Source organism: Fusarium oxysporum, chromosome X (genome assembly GCF_013085055.1).
Source record: "Fusarium oxysporum Fo47 chromosome X, complete sequence".
NCBI lineage: Eukaryota > Fungi > Ascomycota > Sordariomycetes > Hypocreales > Nectriaceae > Fusarium > Fusarium oxysporum.
Window position 1 is genome coordinate 960,534 of NC_072849.1, and position 21,846 is coordinate 982,379.

Genomic DNA, 21,846 nt, shown 5'->3' on the forward strand with positions numbered 1-21,846 from the left:
AGTTACTAGCCATTGCCCCAGCCGGCGTCTATCATGGGGGACCACCGCTTGGTGCGTATCGGCTAAGCTTTCTAATTCTCTCGCCAAAGACATAAAAGAGTATTGGAACTGGGAAAAGCCCAACTGCTATAAAGCCAAGAACACTGGTGGCCCAATCAACCCCCAGCCTTTTGTACATGGCGGCCGCAAACATTGGAAATCCTGCGCCGAACAGTGCCCGTACTACAGCATTGGCAGCGAGGGCACTGTTTGCATTCATTCGATAATTATCTATGATGTAGGTTTGACCTTGGAGAAAGATACTACGAGCAAGTCAGCAGTTGCTCTGCGAACCTGCACGATCGAAAACACCTACAGCATGATACCCACTCCGAGCGGAATTCCAGCTAAAGCTTGTGGCACCCACAAGATGTTAGGGTCGGAAGTCCATGCGAACCAGAGAAGCCCAATAGGAAAACATGCCCCGCCAACCATCATCGGTAGGAGCCGTTGCTCAGGTGGCAGATGACCCTTGGCCTTGATTATGCGTGTAAGCCGGGTTTTGGAGAAGATGACAATGAATATGACTCCAATGACAACGCCGAGTATTATAGCTAGGAATGGGAGAGATCCCACACCACTGTTCCAGCCCCGGTCCTCTTGGAAGGACACTGGATATGCTTCGAAGCATAGGTAGATGAGGCCGTATACGAAGGACATGTAAAGCGTGACGAGGATAATCACGGGCTCGAGGACTAGCATGGCGAGTGGCCGGACTAGGATTCGGTTTGCCATTTCGTGGATATCAACCGGCCTTTCTTCCGCAACGGCATGGATGGCCCAGTCTCGGGTTGATAGGCGGACTGAACGAGCTTTCCGAGCCAGAAGTGTAGACTCTAAGGTCTCAGGAACCGTGATGAAAGCTATGGGCCCGAATAAAGCTGCCATAATAGCCGTGATGTACGCCGTCCACCGCCAGCCGAGTGAACTTTGGGTGATGAACCCACCCATAATAGGACCGGCAACAGGGCCCTGCAGTCATCGAAATGAGTGTCGATGTCACTGATATCCAACGAAGAAATCGCACTTACGACGAAATTCGCGCCCGCGAAAATGCTCATGGCAATGCCGAGCTCGACAGGTGGCCAAAGGTCGACAAGTGCGCCGCCAACAACGCTGAGAGGAGATGAACCAAACAGGCCACTCAGAAATCGACAGACAAGGATAGTTTGAACATTCTCGGCGGTGGCCACGGGGATCTAGAATAGTGCAAAGACGAAATACCCAACAAAGAGTGGGTATTTACGGCCGTATACCTCTGACACGGGCCCAAATATCAGGGGACCAAAGGCGAAACCCTAGAGGTGGATTAGCCACAAGTCGGAGTGTTAAAGATGTCGCTAGCGATAGCGAACGTACTAGGACAAACAAGCTTGTACCCAGAGTCATGACTTCTATTGAGACGCCGAACTCCTTTGCAGCAGGCCGAGTTGCCGTGCTAAATATGCTGCTTGCGAAGGTCACAACCCATGTCAGCATGCCTAACGAGACTGTGATCATCCATTTTCTCCGATTCGGCCAGTTCTTGGGATTATCTGGATCATCTGGACCGTTCCAGCCGACGATTTTGCTGTTGGGATCCCGTCCGGTGATTGCTCGATTAGGATCGGCACCCATGACGTTGTCAGAGGAAGGGCTAGAGTCCTGTTTCTGCTCGTTCGTGGAACCGCCTTCGGAGATAGAAGAGGGAGACGTAGTGGCTCGGGCGTGGGACGCCATGGCCCAGAGAGGTCGAAGGACAGGGCTTCTGGCTTTTACAGAACAGAGAGTTACTACCGTGAGCTTAGTGGTATTGAAGGCACCGTCAATGTTTAGGACTCAGGAAGTAGATAGGTGTCACTATTATAAAGCAACGGTACGGGTTGGGGGTGGGGTCAGGAAATCATGTTGAAATCGAACTTCGGATGTGTCTGAAGACGATCTAACAAAGCATTATACCTGGAGACACGCCGATTTAGTCAGCATGCTGGTTCGGTCGTGGCCGCCTACCGAGAGAGTCCGGTCCGCGAGCGGCCGGTCTGAACGGTATTATCGCTGGGCCGTGGTTGGTCCGACCGGTCTTGAGCATAAAACCGGCGGGCCGCGATCCGCCCGATGGATCCACAAGAACATGCCCCTCCACGAAGAAGCCATTGAGCCCGGCGTAGCTTCATCAAATCATTTAATTCATTCATTTATCATTTTACTTGTAAGATTTTATATGGTAATGTCTTAGTTAATAAATCCTAGCTCATGTGTAAAAGGAAACTTTAAAGACTAAGATAATAGATGTATATAACAGCAGCATTTAACAAATAAATATCTTATTTAATGTAGTTTATCCAAGTACTGGATACAACTGTTTCGAATTGAAATGTTTTCTTGAACCAAAGCAGACCTCCCGTCTAACATTAGATCTAATGCAAAACGAGTTCCAGCCCATTTATGAGCTAGGGGGCTTCACCTGCCAAACATCAAGGGATACCCAGGGACCCGGGAAATCAGTCACAGCTACAGCGAGAATCTCGTTAAGCCAAGAGTACTTGCTGCTTCCAGTCTCAAACTTGACTCTATCCAAGGCAGTAGTTCCCGAGATCAAAGGGCCAGCTGAGTGACTGTAAACATAGGATCCGTCATCCATCTGTACCACAGAATGCGCGTCAACGTTGAAATTCCCCAAAGCATCGATTGCACCGAAATCGGCTCCAATAGGGAGGACTGTTCCTGTGAACAGTCAGCTGGTATTCACCATCTAAACGTATTGTTCGGTCTGCTTGTACCTTCGCCTTTGGGGCCCGACAAGCTGCCACCAGTTATGGGAATGGCCAATCTGGTTCCTGCTGGACCTGGACCGGTGTTGATGGTTGAACTGAGAGTGAGGTTCATACGGAAGAGGTACGTGAGAGTTGGAGCCTCAGGGGTCGCTGTAGCGGCCCCAATGCTGCTGGCGATGACAAAAAAGGCAGAAATCAACATGCTTGTAGAGCGAAGCAAGAAGGTCGAAAGAGAGTGACTGGGTTGTGATGACTACTAATTTTCAGCTGCAATGCACGAGGCGAGGTCGTCTCTTAAACAGAAGAACAACTCGTCATTTATACCAGTCTCTATGAACGAGCACACTCAAAAGAAATGGTGCGAGATCGGATTCTAGAAACGCTCGTGAGGTTAGCCCCAGCCGGAGAAAATTGGTCACCGTCCGCAACAAGGAAGACGAGGATAATTTGATGGCTGACAAATGCAAGACTAGCTACATGGATAGATATCGGCCTGAAGTTGGAAGTTAGCCCGAGGAGAATCCAGTTCACTACAAAACTTCATCGCCCGAAGTGGCCGGTCTTTCGGTGTTGCGATAAGACCGCTTGTTGTGTGCTGACAAAAGCGGAGGAGCCTCAATGCGACACGTGAGGCGGTAAAGAGAGTTTCTTTATGGATAAAATCTCCTGCTAAACTATTGGTATCAGTTTCATTCAAATACCTCGCTGTCTGCTTGTCTCACCCACAATCTCTCCCCACTTCAGTTATTAATTCATAATCATGTCCCGCAATCTTTTAATCACTGGCGCCACCGGGAAGCAAGGCGGCAGTGTCGTTGAAGCTGTCCTATCTCGTTTCTCTAAGGAATTCACTATTCTCGCCGTTACCCGCAATGCACAATCGCCATCAGCCCTGCGCTTGGCCAAGAAGTCATCCGCCGTCAAGCTCGTCGAGGGAAACCTTGACGACGTACCTTCTCTATTTCGAGCCGCGAAGAAGGTTGCCTCTGGCCCCATCTGGGGTGTCTATTCAGTTCAAGCCGCAGTGACAAAGGGCACCACCTTCGAGGGAGAGATGCGCCAAGGCAAAGCACTTATAGACGAGTCAATCAAGAACGATGTGAAGCATTTCGTCTACAGTAGCGTCGATCGTGGTGGCAACGAGAGGTCCTGGAGTAACCCAACACCAATCCCGCACTTCAAGTCAAAGCATCAGATTGAGCACTATCTCCGCGATAGTATCGAAAGTAAGAAGTCTGCTATGGGTTGGACAATCTTGCGCCCTGTCATCTTCTTGGATAATATCACGCCGGACTTCCAGTCCAAGGTTTTCATGACAAGCCTGCGCAATACCATGAAGGACAAGCCATTGCAGTGGATTGCTACTTCAGATATTGGCGTCTTTGCAGCCGAGGCGTTTGCCGCTCCTGATCGCTTTAACAAGCAGGCTATAGGGCTGGCCGGAGAGGAGCTCACCTTCGAGGAACTAGACCATAGGTTTAGGAGCGTGACGGGCACCGGCGTAGGCACGACGGTGGGGCTACTGGGGAAGGCACTCAAGGCAGGAGTTAAGGAGGTCGGTGTGATGTTGGATTGGTTTAAGGAAGAGGGCTATAATGTGGACATGCAGCTGGCTAGGAGCATTCATCCGCACATCAAGGACGTCAGGGCGTGGCTAAAACAGGACAGCGCTTTTGTCACACGATAGAGCTTATGGCGTGCTCCTTCTCCATACCTCATGTTATATTATGACACCGGCGATAAAGATAGGCCAAGCACTTCCGTGTGGGGAGTAGATCACCAAAACGACCGTTTTGAATCTCTTTTCAAGTTTATCCATAGACCTCATGATCACGCAAGATGAGATCCTGTCTAGCACTTTGAGCTGCGTGGTTTGAGATTCCCATGGTGGCGAGACCCTGTACTACCTTTTAACATATCGGGCTCAACAAGGTACCGTGATTAGGAACTTAACTTTCTGCCGAAGCCAAAAATCTTCTTATGACATTATATTGCGAAAGTTTGCTAGTTTGTCAAATTCTCACCATTCGCTCAAGTCAACCATTTTGCTCCTCACAGTCCATTTTCTTCCTATTCTATCTATAGCAGAAAGGGTCACAATGAGGGTTATTAGCTATCGTGGAAGCTTTTTAGGTAGCCGCTTATATTATAAAATAGAATTTAGCGCCCAATCTACCAGGGTCTGAAATATATTAATATAAAAGTCTGCCTCACATAAGCTTTACCCCTTTGAGAGACTATAATATAGTATTTCTTCTAAGAAAACCTCTCAAACTCTACTCTTTAGGGTGCTTAAATAGCTGTTTGAGAGAAATTAATATTCAGTCCGGCCTCCTTCAGTGGCGCGCTAACAAGCATACTGGGACTGAACTGTATGTGTTAACAGCCTAAAGTTTAAACTTATAGGCAGCAATCAGGTACACGGCTGTATATAAAAGAACGTCCCCCCCGCCGAATTCTCGACCAACAATCTCCAAAATTCTCAACTACTTTACCACGTGCGATCAACCATTCATACTATAACACCAACCTCGAATTCTCACAATGGATCCCTTCGGACGCCTCCCTTTAGAGATTCGGGAAATGATCATATCAAATTTCGACATCAGCCCTGATATGTGGTTTATTTGTCGAGCATCCCCCGTTTTCTGGCACCAACTCCACACGAGCAAATTACTAAAAACTTGGCACACCCTTAGAAAGGAGCTGGGCTATGAGATGCTTGCGCACGTCTTGATGCTTGTGCAATATCCGAAGATTGAGGAACCCATTCCAAAGTATATAGAAATGGATGGGCAGGGAATGCCAAACGTCTACTTTCGGGATCCGCTGTTCACCCCACAGCAACATTTAATTTTCGAGATGCATGACAGGTACCAAGGCATGCTCAACTGCTTTGCGCTGGGCCCTGAATTGGTGCCTCTCTATAGGGATAAATATCCTGACGCCTGCCTTGGCAAGTTTAGCGATTACCTTGCCAAATCTTTCGGAGAACACGGGGAACAGCTTCCTACTGTAATGCTTCCAGTTGAGTCCCGAATGAGTTACCGGCTCTTCTATCTTCTCCTCGCCATCGAGATGATGGACCAATGTCCATCAGCCTTCGTAACAGCCCTGAGAGAGCCTCCCAAACAACTATCTATAAAAGAAGAGCGCTCTCTAAGGCTTGTTGATTGCTGGATACAGAAGGTTCCAGGAAGTGTTTCAGACGGTTGTAGGAGGTTCTATGACCTGCCCGAGGAATCTGAGGAAGAAGAAGACGATAATGATAATTGGGAGGAGGAGGAGGAGGAGGAGGAGGAGGAGCAGAGGGAAGCTGAAGAAATGGTGTTTATTCAATGCTAGTTTAGCTTTTGAGCGCAAGTAAGCCTCATGTGCTGGCTTGAATAGTTCTAAATAAATCTTTCAACACGGCATCGATTTCCTGAAAAGTTTCCAGATAATCGAGATGTTGAGTCAATAACTATCAAATTCCGCGATAAGCGTCAGAGCCTATGAAGTAACGATCTATAAAAGGGAAAAGGTGTTTTTCGAGGTTCACTGTTCCCTTATAAAGCAAGGTCCAGAAGATAAGGGACTAGGAGACTATATGGCCAGAAAGGAGGAGGTGATACAGGGGAGGCCCGGTGTGAATTATCATGATCTTGGTATATCTTATTCACAAATCTCGTTGCTATTGATGCACCGTTCTTGTTCCGACCTGAAGCACCTCATGATGCATTGACATTTGGAGTGCTCATAACTAACTATGCTATGGTATGAAAATCATGCGTGTTGCTTCTGTTATGAAGTTAGCTAAGGTATAAAAATACTTCTCAAAGACTCAAAGGTTTAATCTCAAGGGAACATTATAATTGTTATCTGCTCAGGGATTTCTGACTCTCAAAGTCATACTATTGGCTAACTATTATCAAGGATCATATGCAAGGTTTGACTTTAATGGTCGAAAAAGAGTTCAGGCTCTAGACATCAGCGAATATCCTGTCAATATAAGCTTCTCCAGCCCTGGCAATGTCTACCTCATCAAATCCTCCGACCAGACTTTGAGAAAACTGTCATGTATAAAGGCAAGCTCAGGAGCAATTTATAAAAAGTTATCCTGTCCTGGAGAATTCTCATCGAACTTGACTTTTTACATTTTAGCCTTGCTTTTTCTTCTGCCCCAAATGTCACTCAGCACTACCACCATGAGGAGCGTTTCCACCAAAGACACCTTTTTTCGACTCCCTTCCAACGCCCGAGCAAAGATCATCACAAGGCTTGATGGAGAGTCTCGTCTAAACTAGGCCTTTTCCACTACAACCGTCCCGTCTGTGTCACTGTTTGCTTGCCCTTCACCTGCACCCAGCTGCCGGATTACCAACCAAGCTGGAAAGATCGCAGCCGCCCAAATACCAAAATTCATATACGTGCTTCCCACAGTTGCCATGATGGGAAGAGCATTGAGGCCATAGCTAAGCGCCTGCCATGCCGACTCCGTGCCTCTCAACAACGCAGAAAGACGGACCGTCTCTTGCGAATTATTTGAGATTTGACCGATGATGAAGAAGGCAAAGTTATAATTGAGCTGAAATCCAGAGACAAGGAAGACGAAAACACCGAATGCGGCACCGAAGCCGGGATCATTCCAGTCGTAGATGGGTCCATCGCGCTTAAACTTGGTGACGTTGATGGTCAACCAGATCCACCACCCTCCTTGGAGAGTCATGATGACAGCATAAGCATATCGCGCGCGCTTCTTGAGAGCGATTTGGTTCTGATCAAGCCAGACACCCAGAAGATTTCCCGCGATGACCGCGACAATACCAGACACGAATGAACCGAGAGCTCGAGCTCGCACGCTGAACCAAAGAGCGATATAGGTAAAGAAGACCGACTCTGAGTAGACTCCTTGGCCGATCCAGAAGATGAGCAGCAGGAATTCCTTCTTGAGGAACGTTCGTGTTGTGGCCTTGAACTCTTTCCATGGATGGTCGAGGATGCTCATATCGACTTTCTTCCCGTCTGCGCGCTGGACCTGGGAGGGCTTGTTGAGAAGAAACGCGACAAAAGGTCCCAGCGCCTGAAGAGCGATGAAGATGAGATAGACCTTATACGAGACCTTGCCCGCCTCACTCCGATCGGCGTTGAGACCAAGGTTAATCGCACCACCCAAAATCTGTCCCAGTCTAGTGAATGAAAGCCAATATGCCACCAAACGTCCTCGATTTCTAGGCTCGGGATATCCGATCGCGATCGCTGCCTCGGCCGCCCAAAAGATACCCGCCGATACACCACAGCACGCGGCGCCAAAGATGACAAGCCACTCGACGCCATAACGGTTGTTCAGATAGAGACCCGCGCTGTAGGGAGCAAAGCCGATGGTTCCGATAACGAGAGCGCCTTTGATACCAACGTATTTGACGATGCCGCTGGTGAACCAGCATGAGATGATCATGAGACAAAAGGTGAGGGCGTTGCCGGTGTTGACGAGGTAGGGCTTTTGAGCACCGCCTGCGCCGAGGGAGTTCATTGCACCCCAGAGACCGGGGGCTGCGAAACTGCAGAGACCGAGGATGGTTGCATTGTAAATTGGCGACCGATTCCATTTCGCTGTTAATCATCAGTATAGTCTTCAGGTCGGAAGTGGTGAACTTACGCTTAATCGGAGCCTCATTCAACGCCTTAGCATTCGCGGCATCAGCCGTATGTTTGCCCTCTGATTCCGACATTGTCGTGAAGGTTCCAACTGCCGACCAAGTCAAGAAATTTGCCGAATCTTGTGCGACTTGGAAGCAGCTAAAGAGGAGATGATAATTGACGTTGATGAGCGGCGAAGCATCAAGATAAAGTAGTCGGAATAAAAGAATGACACCACTCAACCCCAGCAATGATGACAGGGACCAAGATAAACTATGCAAATCAACCACTCGATCGGTGATGGTGGTTATTTCGATCAAGTTAGATCGCCGAGCATTGATAAGGGTTCATGCGGTTGCGTGATATCCGTCTCCGGCATCGTCATCGGCCCTTGGCTGTACCACCAATCATGAACCACGAAATCCGGCATGTGTTTTATGTTTGACAGAGCTCAGCATATTACATTTCGGATCATTTGGAACAAATTGAATGGGAATTTATTTATAATGATCTGTATAAAGTAACCGTAACGTTGCCTTGACCTTTCTTCCGGGGATGATGCTACACAAATTCAACACTTTACCTAAGGATACCATAAATTTAGGCCTAATCTTGTCATGATTTCGTAGAACCATTGTGGGTTCCATCCTAATTTTATCATAACCCAGTCCCTCTTAGTTGCTGATGTTTCTTTGCTAAATGAAACGCGGAAGGTTGTCGTGCTATGTTGAGGACTTTTACTGGCTACATACAGACCAGTGAGTTCGATCTTAACCACAATCCAGCCATCTTTACCCATCTGATACCCTTTTCGCCAACCTCAGCGCGCTCAAGATCCAGAGGCAAATTTTGAGCTGGAGAGTAATTCGATCTTATTTGGGGAATTTGCCTAACGTGGTCTTGTGAAAAAGCTTTCGAGTCGTTTAACCAGCCACGATCGATAATCCTCCCTAGACATGGGCGGCACAAATCGGCTTCGTGTATTGATGCTTTGCCAGGTATGATTCAGTCCGACGCAGAGCGGGCATATCAAAGGTTCAGCCGCAGACGGTGGGATTCCGCCAAGGAACTGCGAATACTCCTTATTTTGGGGCACAAACCCCGAGACAATGTCGGATCCGGTCACGCGCGTTCCAGAGCAGATCTTGCAGTCCCCGTCTTCCAGGTACCTGATGATATCTCGAACCGTGAGCTCCACATGGAGAAACTTGGCCGTCTCGAGCAAGGCCGTGGGGAACGTGCAGAGTGAGCCGAACTCGCGGGTCAATGGATCACCGAAGGGGTTAGGGCAGGATGAATGCATGCCAGGTCGGGATAATTTGTCGGGATGGGCCAAGTAGAATCGATAGATTTCGATTTCCTCAGATTTCTGGATGTTACCAAAGGGTGACCAGCGTTGAAACTTGCTGCAGACAAGTTCATCGCCTCGCACGCTTGTCTGTAGCCTAATGGGTTGTACGAGGGAAAAACGGTGATCCTTGGTATAACGTTTAGCGAAGTTGATAATAATGTCCCAGAGCTCAAGTGGTAGTCTTTTGCCTGCTTGGGAGGCGATAAGTGCAGGCGAGCGCGAAACGACACTTTCGACGTAGGCGGGTCCTAAAAGTGTCTTGTCGAGAAGCATGAGCGGCCGCCACATCACCAAATTGCCGAGTTCTTTTGAATTTACGATCCTCATGTTGATCGTGTGATATTGATTCACTTGAGCCCGGGAGGACGTGTTTCAGATTGTGTTGCTAGAGTTGAGGAAGACAGAATGTCACAGCAAGGGTGCTGTTCAACACTTCTACTCATAATACGTTACTCTGTGTTCCAAACTCTCTGATGAAAGTCTTGTGCAGATATACTTTCAGAAACAAGCGAAAGCACCGCAAACCCATCGCCAACTGGATACGTCTCATTGCAGGTCGAGATGTAGAGAAACTTTGAAGCTATCCATGTTACCGAACACCACATTGCTCCAAGCTCGTGACCAAGAATAAGGTTAGTCAAGGAGGCGGATTGGCTGAGCCAGTCACCACAGACTCTAATTCTATATGGCACAGGAATTTAAACTTTTGTGATGTGCACTTTATCTGGTATTTACTTTCTTGTTGCATAGTCTGACTGGCTATACAGAAGTGGCCTTGAAACCGAGTCGCCTGACCTTAATGCCTGTCCACATGGTGACTCGTGACTGGCGTTTTCGCGACGACGACTCATGTTGGACTTGAGAGTTATCGCCTCGTGAGCAGTGCTTCTGATAAATAGCCAAGTTGTATTCGGCAACAGAATCGCTGAGGGAAGATAATCACGCCCAGAAAAGAGAAGTTCATTTGATAACGTGGTTGAGCTTAGAAGCATTGATCTTGAGAACAGCAGGAGGTTTGATGGTGCACGAGAATGCCAATACTAGAAACCAAAAGACATAAGTTATTTAATGCAAAGTTAATAAATGAATATGTAGCAAGAGTCTATCAATAACGCAGTCCACAGCACCTCAAAACCATCTACCAATACCCTGATGATAGACAACGAGGCATCCACTAGGGTATGGTGCGACCATTCGCAGGACTCAACGACAAGATAAAGACAGTCAAAAGAAGTCTCTCCTTTGAAGACATCTTACCCTACTACCCATCCAGTTACCCTCCAGTACGGCCCGTTTAAACAAGCTTAAACCCATCTCCCCCATCCCGAAAAATACCTGATCTCTGGGGTGCAGTGCGGGTAAACTCGCCGTCAACCGGCATGTATTGTATGAGGCCAGCGACGGTTTCTGGGGTACAGTTCAAGACCCCGGAACAGGTCACGAAAATTCGTTATTCATATTAGTCAATGAGGTGAATAACCCCACAGATAAGCGATTGATGGCGGAGATGAGGATGTCGTGGAGTAAAATTTGATGCAGAGTTTTATGAGGCTGACTCGATGTATAAAAGAGCTTTTCACCCCAGACTTTTTCGGTGGAGATTGCTGCAAGCCAAGACGGCAGTTAGCTTGACCAAGCTTGACAACATCTCTCCCATTATCTCTCGCATTATCTCTGAATGTAGAGAATGCGTTTCTCTCTCATCAGAAACAGAGTTTTGGGGCCCCGGAGTAATCTCGTTGTCCGGGTCGTTCGAGATTTCATCTTGACGCGGAGCGCGACATTAGAGAGTTATTGTTAGGATATCATAACGTGATGATATCCACACGCGCCTTTTCGGTGACGGAGCCTCGCTGGATTTCTCACCAATGACACGTTTCATGCACGTAAAAATATCACCAGGGGTCTCATGTCATACAGACCCACAACCGGCAGATTCTTCCACCACCATACGACTTTGGGTCAAGCGTCTTCCTTTTGGAAGGTTTTTACGGATTTTTCGTACGCCACTCCGAGCGCGGCTCGTCAACTCCCTTCGGGCCTTTTCTCTCAGAAGCTGGAATTCTCGCCAGGAACGATGGAGTTTTTGAGATCAGATGGTACCAGGGACAGTTAACTCCGGAGTCGGCATGACATGAATGAATTACGAGTTTAAATGGAATAAAAACCTGGAGAAAGGTGCTGTTATCTAATCATGACATTAACCGCGACCTGGTCCCGGCCCCCGATCTTTCGGAGGTGGATACCCCGGATACACCGAACATGCGCCATGGCTCGCCTTGCGCCGTTTTTCCCGTCACAAAGCTCTTCTAGCCGTTTGTTTTCGTTCCTCTTAAATACATTTGTCCTGTCTCACCTTCTCTCAGGGCCCTGTTTGATCTCCTGTCATTCTTCCCCATTGTTCGTCGGTTACCTATTCCGTACATTTCTCGACTCTTCTACACTGACCATTCCTTGGTCTTATGAGTAGCCACTCTTCTACCCATCCTCCCACCGAACATACTCCTCTACTCACTCACGACACAATGGCTACCACATCGCCCAAGGCCAAGTCCGCCAAACCCGCCAACATGATGGACGATCCTGAGACAGCGGATGATATCCAAGTCTCCCAGCAGAAGCAGCTCGCTACCCAAGGAAATGCTCACTTCCACCGCCTGGGATGGAAGCGTCTCGCCGTCGTCACAATCGTCGAGGCTATTGCCCTCGGCGCCCTCAGCCTTCCTTCAGCCTATCACACGCTGGGCATGTTCCCCGGTGTCTTCCTCACAATCACTCTCGGCCTCGTCTCCATCTTCACCAGCTACATCGTCGGCCAAGTCAAGCTGAAATTTCCCCACGTGGCGCACTATGCTGATGCCGGACGCCTACTTCTCGGTCGCTTTGGCTATGAGATTTTCGGTGCTGCCCTCGTTCTCGAGCTTGTTATGGTTGTTGGTTCGCATGCCTTGACTGGTAGCATTGCGCTCATCGACATCAACGGTGGACACGTCTGCTCCATCGTCTTCTCTGCTGTTTCGGCTATCATCCTTCTGATCCTCGCCATCCCCCCATCTTTCACCGAAGTCGCCATTCTAGGATATATCGATTTCGTGTCTATCCTTGCCGCCATTGGCATCACCGTCATTGCCACCGGTATTCAAGCTAGCGATTCAGCTGGTGGACTCTCTGGCGTTGAGTGGTCTGCTTGGCCCAAGGAGGACCTCAGCTTCGCCGAGGCATTCGTCGCTGTCAGCAACATCATCTTCGCCTTCAGCTTCGCAATCGGTCAATTCTCCTTCATGGACGAGATGCACACACCAACCGATTACATGAAGTCCATCTACGCCTCCTGCTTCATCCAAATTGCGATCTACACTCTGACTGGAGCCCTGTGCTACGCTTTTATCGGACCCTCAGTGCAATCGCCCGCATTGCTCTCCGCCGGACCACTTATTTCCAAGATCGCCTTTGGAGTCGCTCTACCCGTCATCTTTATTTCCGGTTCGATCAATTCTACCGTTGCCCTTCGATATCTTCATGGCCGTATGTTCAAGGACTCAATTCTGCGATATGTCAACACCCCCATGGGTTGGGTCAGCTGGATCACTCTTGTGACCATCTTCACCATCATCGCTTGGGTCATCGCTGAGGCTATCCCCATTTTCTCTGACTTGCTCTCTCTGGCCTCGGCTCTCTTTGTCTCCGGTTTCTCTTTCTGGATCCCCGGTGTCATGTGGTTCGTCTTGCTCTGCGAGGGCAAGTGGTTTTCCAAGAAGAACATGTTGATGAGCTTGGGAAGCATCCTGGCCTTTATCATCGGAATCGTTACACTTGGTGCTGGTACATATGCCACCATTAAAGATATCGTAAGTTGTCTCAACCATGGCATTTCTGCTCAAAAAACTAACGTTTTACTAGATTGACATTACTTCCGATGGCTCTGCTCATGCTCCTTTCACTTGCCGATCAAGTTAATCTGACTCGGCGTGACGATAGATGTTCCAAAGCGAAAAATGCATTTAGATATATGATGTAAATTAATACAATCTCGATTCTTAATGATATAATCATCAAACAAGTTTTATATATATACAGTGCATTCATTACCTGTAGCCTTCGTCTTGATCAATCGTCTCGAGACCAAAGAAAGAACATTGTCGCGTAACCCACCCAACAGCAAATACAATCTGGTTCCCGTTTTGGTTCCCGTCGAAAGAGATAACCTAATAATGCACTTTCTGAAGAAGGGGACGACGTTCTGAAACATATTACAAACCCAAACCGTAAACAGCATGCACGAAATAATCCACGACGTCATTATGTACCACGCGCAACCTTGTATCATATACATCATTAACGAGCTGAGGGATATAGCCACTCTTGGAAGCTTGACCTGCGGCGAACAGGTGATCCAGTTGAACCTTCACTTCCAACACTGGCCCGACGATCGTTACTATTTCGTCGTACCCAAGTGTTGGTCCACTCGGATCCGGTCGCAGGAGTCGTAGTAGTCATCACTCTCTGCTTGTAGGCTGTTGATTCAAATTGTCAGTAGTGATCAAAATTAAAAACATCAAGAGACAAGCACATACAAGATGAGTCGTTCCTGTTGGGATCCTCTAGAACAGCCTGGAGCTTGGCCTTGGCTTTCTCCGCAAGGGTCTGAGGTGCCATGTCGACTTGTTAATAGTTGACTGTATAACCCTGAAAGATCTTGTAGTTTTAAAGCGTAAAATACTTAGGAAAGACAAATGAAATGAAGAGAAAATAGCTTCGCAATCACAAAAGAGGGGAAACGGCTTCTTATGTTACAGCAAGCACACGACCTCGTGACCATCCGTCATCTTGAGGAGATGATACAGAATGTTTGTCAGCTCTCCATTAGAGCACGTTGCAAATTTCCTATTCCAGTATAAGATAAGCTATCACGAAATGCTTTGCTGTGCCATCAACGTCAGAAACGCGGGGTAGTCCACCATCAACCAATTAATCAACGACAGATGTTGCGTTGGTTCAAACGTTGGCACCCTCCTTTTTAAGAAGGATTGTGTGATTGGGCACTAAAATGCTTTGTAAAAAGGAGTGTTTAGACCCGGCTCGGCAGTGTCGAGTACGGCGTGATTCTATGAATGTTTCTGCTTAGGCTGAACCCATTGTCGCGCGTTGAGCTTGGCAAGACAGGCTGCTGGATTATGTTAACTCTCAAAAGAAGCCAGTTATAAGCGGGTTAATCCATACTCATATGTTTCTTTCTCCATTACCCCTAGCTCGACGCCGATCAAGTAAACGCTTAATTCTACTTCCAAACACCTCCACTCTGTGTTCGTCGTACATAAGGTCCTGCATAAAACTCCGCGCATTTTCCCCTTATTTAGTCGAGATGGGAAAGTCGGGTTTGCAAACGACAATCTATTGATTCTTTAACTGCATGTGTCGCTCACAGTATTGCCGACGGGAAGCTTCATGCTCGCATATGTACTGGTTTCCTGCCATGCTTAGCGCAAGCAAAAAGAACAAGACCTGCCCTTTCTTGACGTCTGTCGCATCATTTAGTGACGTCGGAAACTTCTCTCCATTCCTTCTAAGCGCCCAAGTAGCGTAGCAAGCGAAAACACTGTAAGGTAATTTTCGAATGAACCAAGGGACAATTTCAGAGCCAAAGTTAAATCAATCCATCAGGCGTTGGTATAGAGCGTTCATTCGGAATACCATATCTGATTGGGTTGAAAAGAGCGGATGTGGAAGCTTCCTCTTCTCCCAGAGCTTGTAGTTCTTATCAGACAGTACATTTTTGGAAAGCAACAGGTACATATGAGCCTCAATGAAAGCGACGTCGCGTGTACCGCCGAATTTGCTCTCCAAGGATTCTGATGTCAATAACAGTGTGCTTGTCCGCCGTTCCTTTCTCATGATAGGTGAAGCTAGATATAGACTGTTGAAATCTTTGTAATAGTCAAGATAGGTTATAAACATTTCTCGTATTTCAGAAGTGAGGTGTTGGAAAGGATCCCTGATGCCCGTTTGCGCCACGGGCGTGCTCTCGGACATGCTGGGTCTTTGATTTTACGAGCATGAAAGTGAGGAGCTTGGAGGGGAGGCTTTTGGCACAAGGGATTTATTTATATTTGCAAGATCAAGAAGCTCCTATTGTGGCAAAGATTCGTCTTCCAGTTACGAGTCTAGGCTGTCTGAGGAAACCCTATAGTCCGCTACCATCCATAGTTGACTCATCCACCGAAGTCAAAGTGATGCCCTGCGGGCCCGGGACGGATAATTCCTTTTGACTCAGTCTTCAATTGAATAGTTCTAGAGCGTCAATGACATTGTACCTGATAAGATTCGATCAAGAGGCTGATAGAGCGGACACATAAGACAAATCTTCATGCCTAAGCGAGACTATCATTAAACAAAAACCCATCCTTCTTCTTCCTTCTTCTCTCCTTCCTTATCCAATTCGTTCTCATCCGTCCTGTCGGATCTTCCAACAACGAAAATTCTCATCGAGAATGCATCTTCCACAGGGTTGCCCTCTGATGGCTAGTGATCATCTGTATAACATTACTCAACCAAAAGAAGAGACTTGTATCTGCTGACCTATCCTTATAGCTAGGCTAAGAAGGCCCATAAATTCAGGCTCCCTTAGGTACTCATACAGTGAGACATTGCCTGAAATGGATTATTTCACTGCCTCTTGTAAGACGGGTGCTCGGGAGGGCCATAACTCCACCCACAATAACATTTCAATATACAATATTGTGGGCTAGATGCCTCTATGCGGCCTGCGTTTGATATCTGAATGGTAACTCAGCACAATGAGGTCATATAAAATCGCATAAGGGGCCGCGAACCGCCAGAGAAGCTAATAAGAACCAGGGAAAATCTGAGAAGGATTGCAAGTTGCCAATAATTGAAACCACAGTCCTGGCAGGTAGGGTCTGGTATCGGCAAAACCTCGTGGTTATACTCGAGGCAAGGAGCAAGTGAAGGGAAAATAACAACCACATGGGTTTTTGCCTCAACCAGGTACTAGACTCTTTGCTGTTGTCGTCACTTAAGAGCACAGTGGTAAACGTTAAATTCTACAACGGAGGGTAAAACACCTCGGGCTTTGGGGGCAATTGAGGGGGCTCATAATTTATGCAACGTGAAATGCATTGAGAACTTGGAACGCCATCAGGACATGGAGGCGTAGTCGTTTTTTAAAACAAACATCTGTAAATATTCGGACTGGGCCTAAGTACTTGGCTGGCGGGCGGCCGGCAACTGTTATATTCGACACTGACAACTCTGCGGTACTGGTTTCATCAGCATCCGTTGACGACAAGTGTTTACATCAAATTGCGTAGGGTAGGGCTCCCACATATGAGGGATGGCAGCTGATAACAACTCTATTCTCAGTTATGTGTGACAATATAAACTCTCAGCCAAAGGTCTCAACTGCAAATGACGCATCTAGTTCAGATGTCGAGAAAAAGCTGGCGATAAGCGATATTTCAAACGACCCAGATTGACACATACTTGGCAGAAGTAAGCAGGATAAGCCTGGCAAGTTAGATGATCAACCGTCGGTCAGTTACCCAGACGCTCGTTTCCTGGACTCTATGGACTCACCAGCTATTCTCCATCCTTGGAAATTACCGTTACATGAGATGCTCCGGTGAGCCCAACGACGTGGCCAATTCTGCAACAATAGGAGCAAGGCGGGGTCGCCCATTGTTCCAAATGTGGTTTCGCATGGAATAGCTACGAGAATAGCTGTGGCGAGTCTCGTTGCATCGAAGTCCGGTTGATGTCGAGCTTTGAAAGGTTTTTTCTCGTCTCAGTCTCTTAGATATTATGGTTGAAGCAAGAGAAATTTGTACGAAACTGCAGTGCTACATACAGTGACTTTCTCTGGGATCGAGGATAAGTAATACAAGACACGAAAAGCTCTTTCATTGCCACGCATGGTGAAGGTACAATGAAGCGTTCCGTCTTCACATCTTAGCATCCGAGTTGAGCTTCTTATGCGGATGCGAACACTTGAAAAATCAATATTAACTGATATGTAAAGACCAAAACCGTGCTTTTGTATCTTCAAAACTCAGGTGAGCATACATACGTTAAATGCCTTGCCCACATAAGCTCCTGGGCGCTCACAATGCCCATCAACTTCTGTGTTCCAGTTGTAAATGCCAATGACTTTGGGTATGAGAAACATCTCAGCCTTGAGTCAAGTTCATGTTCTAACTGATAGGATCCGGCCAAATTGAGTTCTCGTATGATTAAACGACCTGTCAGTCCCGTGCAGCTGTTGACAGCTGGCAAACAAATACCATGTCCCTCGGAAATCGCCCCTGACTGGCCGCCGCCCCTGAGATGCGAGCTCCTACTGTGATGATGGTTTTTGAAAGAATTGGTTTTGTTTTCTTCTTCTCCTTGCGGCATTCACCTTCTCATATTTACGATAATTACACTTATATCAAAACATCATGGATGCCACGAATATACAGCGACGCGACGCGCTCAAAGTCGACATTGATCAACGCTTTCAGGGTGTTGTTAGTGACCGCGCTTACAACCACTTGAGGGAAGTGGTGAGAAACCACGAAGATCACCCTTTCCAGGTGCCGAGTCGACTGCTTGATCTACATGCAGACCAAGCTAGGGACAGACGGCGCCTCATGGGGCTGATCAGGGCGACTATTCGAGCCAAGTATGAACACTTCGAACTTGAACTCCGCCATATTGTTGTCATAATGATGGTGGACCGTGAAGCTCTTGGGCCTACAGGACCACTATCATATGGTAAAGACCCTGATCTACTACTGAAGGGTCTGAATACTGTTTATGGTTTTCAACGGCACTGTAGGTAACATTGCTGGACGTCCTCAGTTCCCTTCCATTAATGAGCTTTTAGTTATGCAACAAAAGGCGCCCAAAGAAAATCAGTCGGACGACAGTCAGGACATAGTTGAGCAGTACAAAACATTCTCCACTGTCAGAAAGACACGCAGCGACAAGGAAAAGAAGGCCTGCAAGAAGCGCGATGGACAGAAGTGCATGGTAACAGAGACGGCTCATCCACATGCTTGCCACATCGTTCCGTTTGCCTTCAATTCCTCCGAGGCCAATACTGAGAAGACCAAAACCTACATCGACGCCATCACGTCAATGTTTGGAAAGAACTTTTACCGACACTGGGGAAATATACTCGCCGACCCTAGCACCACGGGAAGAGGTGCCTCTGACAAAGTCTGGAACATGCTCTGTCTTAGTCCTCAGTTGCACGACTGGTGGGGGAGAGGCTACTTTGCGTTCAAGCTCATGTCATCTGAAACGAAGGGTGACGAGGCCGCGGTTGTGCTACAGTTTCACTGGATGCCCAAGACTACCTTCAAGTACAATTCTCGAGCAAATATCGACGTGCATTGGGCTGCTATTGAATCTGCGCTTCGAGCACACCATAACGCCGACCGTACCACTTCCTTGTTCCCTCGAGACCTTCCTGGGGTGGTGCAGGCCTTTCTCCGTTCTGGGGAACGACTTGCAACGGGGCATTTATTTCTCGTCAAGATGGCGACAGACGAGTTGGATGGTTTCGAAGCAATGATTACGTTGCAATGGGCTGCCATTCAGATGCTAGCTATCTGTGGGGGTGCAGGCGACCCTGAATTGCTTGGGCAGGACGATGACGACGATACCATGGCTGGTGCGTTGGTCAGTAGCTTCAATGCTTCCGTCCAGTCACACAGTAGAGCACCGTCACACGCTTCTACTACCGTAGAGTTGAGAGAGCAGTTAGCTGCCCTCACAATCTAGACGTGCTTTACTGCAGAATGCTCCGTTCAATCGGTTCAACGCGTACCTGAGCGTCCAAGAAAGGAGCCGGGTCTGTAGGATGCAAGCTTACTAGCTGGATCCGGTTGAAATAGTCTTGTACCTATAGCATTTGACCCCATTGTCTTCTTTTGCAAAAGAACGTTTGGGGCTGGCCCTCTGTCCTGATTTGGAAGGGAGAGGTGCTGGTGGGCGGAGAAGTCGGACTCTACAACCTCCACGTGGTGCCGCCTGGGAACCTGTTGATTACCAGAGCCAATGTAGAGACGCATTGTAATATGATCAAGGTCAGTTGAAATACGTTTCCGATATCCCAACGCCAATGTTATCCGGAAAGCTGCTTAGTCCCCCACCATCGTTTTTGCCGGAACTCACTTGCACCAGTCGCGCATGTAGTATCTGCCTATTCAGCTGCTCTACCAATTCTGTCATCAACAAAACATTACAGGAAAGATTTGGAGTCCAGTGGAGATATGAAACAAGGGAGGATCACAGATCACTTGTCATGCATGTCATGCAACAAGGTAGGGCTTCCCTGGACGTATTGGTAAAAGGTCTGGCAGACGTTGGACGATACCCAACTTCCAGTCGGGTGACTGTGGACTCACTTCCGATCGATCCATCTTGGCAGTAACGATATGCTAGCAAATCGAAAGTGTCTCCCAATATAATATGACCGCTCGATGTGATAAGTTCACATTTGATACGACCCCTTGACTCAAGAAAGACCGCTTTTCCACCTCCTTGCGCCGATTTCCCATTCTCATGCACCAAGTTCGTTTTTACGGCCTCCCTTGGGCCTTTTACAGCTGGATTGGAGGCTCAGAGCAGAATATAGACAGGAAGAACGAATACAAATGCGGAGCTTGTACAGCGCTCTTCCTAGAAAGAAAAGCGAATGTGGCAGATGAGCTTAAGATTGTGAAGTTCGGATTGACAGATGGAATCAAAGCGATTAGTTCACCGGAACAATGATGTCTACTCCCAAATTCATCAACTTACAGGAGGCTTTGAAAGCACCCCGTCGCATATCATCACTTCGGTCTCGATCCCCTGTTAGTCCCAATATCTGAAGACTTGCCATTCATCGCAACTCCTGAGAGTGTTGTGAGAACTTCGAGGTTGCTCTCACGACTCACGACAACGAATGAGAGGTAGCCAACCGTTATGTCAACCTCTCCCTTGGCTGTTATGTGGCCTAGGACAACGCTGATGCTGACATTGCTGGCGATAATTGCCCTCAAATTTCGGCCAACATGACATTGCATCCAAACACTTTCTGGAAGGGTTTCAGGCACTTCTTAATGTGATGTCAACTACAATAAATTTCCAGAACCGACTCTATCGGCTTTTGTCTAATGTGACGAAGTTCGAAAGCTGAACTTCATATTTGTTCTAAACAGCAAACGCAGTGTGCCTGTGGATATTTGCCAACGCCTGACCGCTTCTGCTTTATTACCTCGAGACTCTTTCATTTCCAGTAACGACGTCAATTAATTGACATATCATAGTATAAACACAGGCGGCAGACGCATCTCATCTTCGGAAGCAATATTTAACTTGGATTGGCAGGGCCACGGATGGCGATTGGATCTTTGAAACGGTGGCTTCAAGTCATGTATGATGTACCTGCCACAGAAAAAGCACACCCAGGTCTCCTGTACATCTTCCAAACTCGATATGTATATTCATATGAGTTGCTTTCGATTCAATCTCTCCCAGGTACAGACATAGAGCCTCCAATTGGCATCTTCCAATAATCAAGACCTCTTGCCTCTGAGTCCACCCCTGACCTCCGCTTCATTCCACTGGTCGAGCCGCCCCGCGCAGAAGACAACCCAAGTCGCGCCGTACAGACTAACCGCCGATATGAATTTGAGATGATGAAACATGGCAGTTGGATCTGCGACTATAGTACCGTAGCGATGAGTTAAGGCGATTTGACGCCTCATTGAGACCAACCACCCTCCACGTTCTGATCGCCGATAGAGCCTTTGCCAATCTGGAATCACCACGTGCGTATCCGTCCACGATTCGCAAGCCATCTCTTATCCATACTCGAAGCTAGTCATTCCATATTCGTCACAAGATACAGTGACAAGCCCTCACCTCGACGATTCCCAGGTCTGCCTTTGACCCCGTGGTGGTAACCGTGTTCGTGCCCTCGGGAGCCGGCTCGTGAGCCTTTGGCCAAAATTGGCACGAGAAGACTGCAGTTAGCACTTGATTTAAGGCCAGGCAAGGGAAGAAGAGCAAACCGACCGTTGTAGAGTCAGTGATACG

General features: G+C 47.7%; 9 protein-coding genes across 9 annotated transcripts; 4 read left to right on the forward strand and 5 right to left on the reverse strand.

Annotated features, from left to right (window-relative positions):
- Positions 1-31: 31 nt before the first annotated feature.
- Positions 32-2,994, reverse strand: FOBCDRAFT_244246 (major facilitator superfamily domain-containing protein; the record flags this gene model as incomplete). The annotated part of the gene is made up of 8 exons (XM_059610596.1): positions 32-245; positions 356-1,011; positions 1,071-1,238; positions 1,269-1,337; positions 1,399-1,786; positions 2,029-2,186; positions 2,483-2,742; positions 2,799-2,994. The coding sequence occupies 8 exons, from the start codon at positions 2,992-2,994 to the stop codon at positions 32-34; spliced, it is 2,109 nt and encodes a 702-aa protein (XP_059467937.1).
- A 511-nt stretch (positions 2,995-3,505) lies between these two features.
- Positions 3,506-4,638, forward strand: FOBCDRAFT_232404 (uncharacterized protein). Its single transcript, XM_031191237.3, has one exon. The coding sequence runs from the start codon at positions 3,553-3,555 to the stop codon at positions 4,477-4,479; it is 927 nt and encodes a 308-aa protein (XP_031032468.2). The 5' UTR covers positions 3,506-3,552; the 3' UTR covers positions 4,480-4,638.
- Positions 4,639-5,336: 698 nt separating this feature from the next.
- FOBCDRAFT_280171 (uncharacterized protein) lies at positions 5,337-6,137 on the forward strand (the record flags this gene model as incomplete). The annotated part of the gene is made up of 1 exon (XM_031191238.2): positions 5,337-6,137. One exon carries the CDS (start codon positions 5,337-5,339, stop codon positions 6,135-6,137), a length of 801 nt encoding a protein of 266 aa, XP_031032469.2.
- An 830-nt stretch (positions 6,138-6,967) lies between these two features.
- Positions 6,968-8,503, reverse strand: FOBCDRAFT_264706 (major facilitator superfamily domain-containing protein; the record flags this gene model as incomplete). Its single annotated transcript, XM_031191239.3, has 2 exons — positions 6,968-8,384; positions 8,431-8,503. 2 exons carry the CDS (start codon positions 8,501-8,503, stop codon positions 7,075-7,077), a joined length of 1,383 nt encoding a protein of 460 aa, XP_031032470.1. The 3' UTR covers positions 6,968-7,074.
- Positions 8,504-9,300: 797 nt separating this feature from the next.
- On the reverse strand, positions 9,301-10,089 carry FOBCDRAFT_207268 (uncharacterized protein; the record flags this gene model as incomplete). Its single annotated transcript, XM_031191240.2, has 1 exon — positions 9,301-10,089. The coding sequence occupies one exon, from the start codon at positions 10,087-10,089 to the stop codon at positions 9,301-9,303; it is 789 nt and encodes a 262-aa protein (XP_031032471.2).
- Positions 10,090-12,287: 2,198 nt separating this feature from the next.
- On the forward strand, positions 12,288-13,719 carry FOBCDRAFT_146320 (transmembrane amino acid transporter protein-domain-containing protein; the record flags this gene model as incomplete). The annotated part of the gene is made up of 2 exons (XM_031191241.3): positions 12,288-13,610; positions 13,663-13,719. The coding sequence occupies 2 exons, from the start codon at positions 12,288-12,290 to the stop codon at positions 13,717-13,719; spliced, it is 1,380 nt and encodes a 459-aa protein (XP_031032472.2).
- A 378-nt stretch (positions 13,720-14,097) lies between these two features.
- On the reverse strand, positions 14,098-14,506 carry FOBCDRAFT_285265 (uncharacterized protein; the record flags this gene model as incomplete). The annotated part of the gene is made up of 2 exons (XM_031191242.3): positions 14,337-14,506; positions 14,098-14,276 (listed from the first exon to the last, which is right to left on the reverse strand). Exons 1-2 carry the CDS (start codon positions 14,416-14,418, stop codon positions 14,098-14,100), a joined length of 261 nt encoding a protein of 86 aa, XP_031032473.1. The 5' UTR covers positions 14,419-14,506.
- A 905-nt stretch (positions 14,507-15,411) lies between these two features.
- Positions 15,412-15,792, reverse strand: FOBCDRAFT_207270 (uncharacterized protein; the record flags this gene model as incomplete). The annotated part of the gene is made up of 1 exon (XM_054707119.1): positions 15,412-15,792. The coding sequence occupies one exon, from the start codon at positions 15,790-15,792 to the stop codon at positions 15,412-15,414; it is 381 nt and encodes a 126-aa protein (XP_054563094.1).
- Positions 15,793-18,215: 2,423 nt separating this feature from the next.
- FOBCDRAFT_207271 (uncharacterized protein) lies at positions 18,216-19,545 on the forward strand (the record flags this gene model as incomplete). The annotated part of the gene is made up of 2 exons (XM_054707120.1): positions 18,216-18,591; positions 18,644-19,545. 2 exons carry the CDS (start codon positions 18,216-18,218, stop codon positions 19,543-19,545), a joined length of 1,278 nt encoding a protein of 425 aa, XP_054563095.1.
- Between the last annotated feature and the right edge of the window lie 2,301 nt (positions 19,546-21,846).

Coding starts and splice junctions, on each gene's coding strand:
- FOBCDRAFT_232404 (XM_031191237.3), top strand. CDS start 3,553: ATGTCCCGCAATCTTTTAATCACTGGCGCCACCGGGAAGCAAGGCGGC.